A 6,454-nucleotide genomic window follows, 5' to 3' on the forward strand; every position below is an offset into this window, starting at 1 on the left:
TCCTCCACAACTAGATTGAAGAACAAAACGACAGCAACTTGTCTGTTCCCCTTCCCCCAATTCCCCAGCACTGTTCCCATCCCCCCAATCCCCCAATAAAAATCTTTAAAATAAATAAATAAATAAATAAATAAATAAAAATGGATGCTCTTTGATATTATAAATATGACTTCATATCTGCATCCTTATTAGCAACTGTTTAAGTTCTTAATGAGTTGCACCTTTCTGAAAGCTGCATAATCTTTTCAAATTCTCCTGAGTGTTCAGCAACCAGCACGAGAGCCATAACATTGGCCTGAAACAAAAAAGAACAGAACAGTTAGAGTCTCAAACAATATACATCCAATATAATTAAATAAAATTGTTTTCTGTGCTTTTAGTTATCCTTACTCATCCAGGTTCCATCGATATGATCACAATGACTATCAACTGAGTACTCACTGTGTTTCAGGCACTATGTTCAGAGAACATAAATATTACCTCATTTTATCTACACAACCCTATGAGGTAGGCACTGCTGTAACCCACAGTATAGATCAGGAGACAGAATTCTGGACGGACTCAAATAACTTGCCCAAGATCCTTAGGCCTGTGTAACTCCAATGCCCACACTCCCAACTGATGTGTCATAGTGAAAGATAGCTGCATGTAAAAATGTACTGGCAACCACTTCCGACTAACACTTTTGGGGAAGACCATGAAAAGCTACTTATAATGAATTTCATAAACACTTCCAAAAATTAATAATTTTTTTCCCAAACGAGTCAAAATGTTTCAGAAAACTTTTATAATTTCTCCAAGATCTTCAGAATAATGTTAATATTGGACATGACAGATGAACTCATCTGTACCATATTGCTGGCAAGCATGGTGGCTGGGGAACATGTTTTGGATTCAGAGTATCTTGTCTGCATCACTTTACTAGTTTACTAGTTTTACTAGTCTGCATCACTAACTTGTCTTTGGACAAGTTAATCTCTAGGCCTCAGTTTCCTGATCTATAAAATGGACAATTGTTGGCTATAAAATAGTAGCTTCCTCAGGAGGTTGTTGTGAAACATTAAACGAGATGATGTACAGAAAGGGGTTAGCTCGGTACCTGGTACATAGTAAACAATAAATGCAAATTATTAACGTTTTGGGCTGGCCGAGTGGCGCGATGGTTAAGAACTCGCTTGGGATGCCAGAGGGCCCCGGTTCGGATCCCACATATGAGGGCCAGTGACACTGCCCTCTACANTGGGCCAGTGAAGCAACGTCCTCCACAACTAGACTGAAGAACAAAACGACAGCAACTTGTCTGTTCCCCTTCCCCCAATTCCCCTGTACTGGTCCCATCCCCCCAATTCCCCAATAAAAATCTTTAAAAAAAAAAAAAAGATCATTATTTAATGTGCTCTCTAGCGATTAATATAGAAAGATGATTAATTAACCTACAAAGGCAAATTGAGTCTTTTGGCGAGCTGGACCTGTCTGATTAGGACCTGTCTTTGCTCTTCCTTCTGCTCTTCAGTGCCAGCAAATCTCGGGGAGAAATCTAGTCCCACCTATAACAGAAGAATAAAACAGACAATTACATTTTTATGGTTTAATGAACCCCAAAAGACATACTATGGCAGTAACATCCAAGAGAAATATAATGGGAGCCATACGTGCAAGCAAGCCACATATATAACTTTACACTTTCTTTTGTAGTACCACATTAAAAACACTAACAAGAAACAGGTGAAATTAATTTTAATACTATACTTGATTTAATCCAACATATCCAAAACATTATCATTATTACTATATAGTAATATATTATTATTTCAACACATAGTCAATAAAAAAATTATTGAGTTATTTTACACTCTTTCATTGGGGTGCTAAAACTTTGAAGTCCTCTGTGTGTTTTATACTTATAGCTCATTTCAGTTTGGACCAGTCACATTTCAAGTGCTCGACAGATGCATGTGATCATCACGTTGGACAGTCAAGATTATAAATGTCTGCTTCTCTTGATACTATTTTGGCATGCATTGCTATAATCTATATTTTGAATTTAAGTGTTATCCCTATCTTTTATCTTTATCTTTAATTAGAAGTAGAAAAGTGATAAAAATGTTTCACAACTGTAAATTATTTAATAAAACATGTTTTTAATCACAAGCTCTAGCTTAAAGTATGTTTGTATATACTATTTTAACTTAACTAAAGAGTTAACCTATATTGAGTAAAAAAAGAAATCAGAGCAAAGCATACAGAAATGCTAATAAAGTATTAACATAAGCGTTTGGTGAGGCTTTTTATTGTTTCATCCCCAAGCTCTTTTGCTTATTGAGAAAGTATCGACAAATTACTATTCAGCTGAACAGGGTGAACACAATTATCCAAGTCAGTTATAATTGCCAATACTGAATTAAGGATTATTTCATATACTATATGAAAGTCTGAATTAGAAGTTATTTGATCAGCTAACAAGTGTTTACCTCTCCAATTGCCAACAATCGATCCTTATACTTCTCAATCATAGGCAAAGCTACATCCAAATCCTGGGAGAAAAAAAAATTTGTTAAAACAGAGGGAGAAGGAAGCTGATATTTTATAAGCACCTATTATATGCCAGGCACTATGCTGTCCTGGGTCCTTTACACACATTCGATTACTTTAACCAGGTGAGGAACTAGGAATAGCAATCCTTTCATAATGGTGAGTACTTCTTCCGTCTGGAAATGAGTAGTAATATCCCATACCCATTCAGGTTACAAGAACATAACTGTTTACAAACATTCCCACTTAAACACTTCCTTCTATTGAGGAGGCATTTCCTGGCATTTGGGAGGACTGATTTGGATTGGATGAATGCCTAAGCAAGAGAAGAAAGCCACCTTTGTGAGTTTTTGGGAGTGCCTTATGTTATCTTCTCCACTTAGGGTACTAAGGCTTTGTGAGTTTATAATAGTAATAATCCCATACATCCTTTGCACTATTTTCATCCATCTTTATAATACTGCTTGGCCTAGTTTTGTCCTAAAGGTTAAATATATAAACACTAAATAGCACATATATGCGTGTTTGTCAACTATCAAAATAACTGTGTACCATTTAGTTTCCATGATATTACTATTTCCACTTAGGGAATTTGCCCTGTGGGGGTTCTCTTGAAAGGCAAGGGGAAGACAAATATATGGAAAATTTGCTTCTAGATCTCTTTTAAACTACTTTGAGGATTTTAGTCTCAGGATATGTAAATTACAAGGTATTTCTAATAAGGATAATCAGAACAAGGGAGAATTGAGAAGAAGGAGGTAAAACAGATGGTAGAGGAACAGGAGGAGATCTTACAATAATGCCTCAGGAGAAAAGATGAGGGAAAGTAAATTGAGGCCTTAGAAATACATTCTAGTAAATCAATGAAGAGGAATTAACATTGTCATGAGGAGTTAAGAGTTATAACCCTAGATAGCACAGGAGGTGTCGGACAAAGCTGAGTAGGTTAAACAGTGTCAGGGAAAGCTTTTCCATACCAAACATCCAAACTACTTTGTGTCTCTGGGGGAAATTGGAAAGATTAGACAGGAAATGTCTGACACTTAGGAAGTCTTCATCAGGAAAAAGTTGCATATTTGGATGAAGACCAGATACAGGAGAAAACATGGTTCTGGGAATATGTATTATCTATGGAAAAAGCAAAACAGATTTATAATGACATTGTTCCAACTCCTTATGAAATAATCTGTAAGTTTCTGGCAAGTCAAAGATAGCAAATAGCAATTAATACAATTCATATTACTAACATGTGTAAATATATTTGTGTGTGGTCTTATTTTATTTTAATAGATATAAAAATATTTTTAAGGACATTCACAGGTCTATTTCTGACTTCAGTTCTATTCCTCCTTCCTCCATAAGGTCTCAAGTTCCTTACCACCTAATGTTTCTATTATGGGGTTTTTTAAGATCCTATGTCTCTATACCCTATGATTGGGAACACCACTAGTATATTCACGATTTACAAATGAGAAAGTTGAGACTTGGCAAAGTTAAGTAAAGTGCCACAGGTCACAGAAGCCAGCAGGCCAGGTTTCTCTGACTTCAAAGCCCATGCTGTTTCCACTATGCTGCTGAAAGAAGAGGAGAGAGAAGAAGGGAAGGAGGAAAAGAGGGAAGAAAGGAAGAAGGCAAAAGGGAAGGAGAAAAAATTCATTCTGAATGATTTTAAATAATTACAATAGATTTTTGATTAAAGAAAATGTTTAGTCTTCAGAACCTTTAGAATAGGGGTCAGGCGTATAACAGAAATGAGTGAAGTGGGCCAAGTAGGAACAGGCGCTAAAGGGAGAGCACATACCCTGCCTGCAGGGGCAGCAGGTTGTGGTCAGTAAATTGTGGTTCTCTGAAGTATTATTCCCAGGACCTGAACCCTGCTTGGCAATAACATTTATTGAACGAACTAATTCAGGAATACGTTGAAAGATTTGTGTGTTGCTAGGCAATTTTCATTTTATAAACCAAGTTAATTTAGTGAGTACTAACTACATACCTAGCTTTGTACCACACATTAGAGGCTTGTAATCTAATCAATGTGGGAAAACTAAATTATGCTATGGACTATAAACACCCTAGGAATAAAATAGGAATCACTGGTTATCTTTGATCTTTTCCAGAGGGCTATCCTGAGATTTGATGAGTTCACCGACTGCTTTGAGAAACTAGAAGTATCTATGTCTAGTTGGTATTTTAATTGCTTTTGTAAGTTAAACAGTTCTTCCTATGGGTTCTACATTCATGCCAAAAATATGCCCAAATCACCCACTTCTCTTCACCTCCACTGCTACCACTCTGGTCCAATCTACCATCATTTCTCACGTGGACTTTTGCAATAGCTTTCTAACTATTTCTCCTCCCCTTTTTTTCCTTCTTCAAAATTGATGCGTCACATCATAGCCAAGGGGTTCTTTTCAAAACATAAATCACATCTTGTCACTCCTCACTTTAAATCCCCCATTGATGTAAACTAGAATCCAACAAGGCCCTTTATGAGGGGATCCCTGCCCAATCCCTCTGACCTCATCACTAGTATTTCTCCCTCCTTCTAGTCACATCAGCCCTCTTTCTTTTCCTTGACCATATCCAGCTTGTTCCTGCCTTAGGACCTTTGTGCTTGGTTGTTTCCTTTGCCAACCACACTCTGGCCCCTCTTTGTGCTTGGCCAATTCCTTTGCAGCATGCAGGTTGCAGGTGAAATGTCACCAACTCAGAGAGGCCTTCCTGGACTACACAATCTAATAACCAGCTTTTCTCCCTACATTATACTGTAAACATTTTCCATGTTGCTACATAAACCTTATCATCCTCATTTTTTATAAAAGCATTATATTTAACACTCTACAAGGTAACTAATTATTCTTTTATTTCTGAACCTCTAGGCTGTTTCCCCTTTTTCTCTATTACAAATAATGATGCAACATGGGCTGGCTGAGTGGCTCAGTTGGTTAAGAGCGCAAGCTCTAAGCCACAGGGTAGCCGGTTCGATTCACACATGGGCCAGTGATTTGCTCCTAAGCTGCTGCTGAGCTGCCAACAGGTGGCCAGATGGCTCAGCTGGTGAGAGCACGTGCTCCTAACAAGGTTGCCGGTTCGACTCCCACATGGGATGACGGGCTATGCCCACCGGCAACTAAGATTGAACATGGCACCTTAAGCTAAGCAGCCATGAGCTGCCGACGGGCGGCCGGATGGCTCAGTGGTTAGAGTGTGTGCTATTAGCAACAAGGTTTCTGGTTTGACTTTCGCATGGGATGGTGGGCTATGCCCACCAGACACAAAGACTGGACACGGCACCTTGAGCTGAGCAGCCGCCAGCTGCGGCTGGACGGCTGGATGGTGACTGGACTTGGAGCTGAGCTAGGTGTGCCCTCCACAACTAAGACTGAAGGACAACTTTGCTGTTCTCCTTCCCCAATTCCCCAACACTGTTGCTCTTCCCCAATTCCTCAATAACAAAATCTAAAAAACACAAACAAAACAAAAAAAACCCCAAATAATGATGCAACAAACATCTCTGGGAAAGAAGGTAGTATTTCCTGATTTTGGATTATTGCCTTAGACTATAAATCAGAAAGAGAATTACTGAGTCAAAGGTATTATTATTTTTTATGGTTCTTGTTTTATCTGTTACCTTTAATGTGACACTTCTTTGGTCTTCTGGTGAAAGTCCCTGAACTGGATGAACACCCAAGCATGGCAGGAGAAACCCATTATACCTAAAAATGTAGAATGAATTAAGAAAGAGAGCAGGGATATTAGACTAGTATACAATGTTACTCTAAAGAACGAGCAGGAAAATAATTTTTTAGGGCTATGTTAATATGATTTTTTCTTCTCTTTAAAAATGGATGCTCTGGGCCGGCCGAGTGGCGCGATGGTTAAGAACTCGCTTGGAACGCCAGAGGGCCCCGGTTCGGATCCC

General features: G+C 38.4%; 1 protein-coding gene across 1 annotated transcript in view; it reads right to left on the reverse strand.

Annotated features, from left to right (window-relative positions):
• Nucleotides 1-6,454, reverse strand: part of TATDN3 (TatD DNase domain containing 3) — a 28,337-nt gene that overhangs the window by 18,125 nt on the left and 3,758 nt on the right. Inside the window, exons 3-5 of the mRNA XM_019635455.1 lie at nucleotides 6,164-6,292; nucleotides 2,472-2,534; nucleotides 1,438-1,547 (exon numbers count right to left, since the gene is read on the reverse strand). Of these exons, the coding sequence (XP_019491000.1) occupies nucleotides 1,438-1,547; nucleotides 2,472-2,534; nucleotides 6,164-6,292 (302 nt within the window). The remainder of the gene's footprint in view (nucleotides 1-1,437; nucleotides 1,548-2,471; nucleotides 2,535-6,163; nucleotides 6,293-6,454) is intronic.

The sequence above is a fragment of the Hipposideros armiger genome, unplaced genomic scaffold (assembly GCF_001890085.2).
Source record: "Hipposideros armiger isolate ML-2016 unplaced genomic scaffold, ASM189008v1 scaffold_22, whole genome shotgun sequence".
Lineage (NCBI taxonomy): Eukaryota > Metazoa > Chordata > Mammalia > Chiroptera > Hipposideridae > Hipposideros > Hipposideros armiger.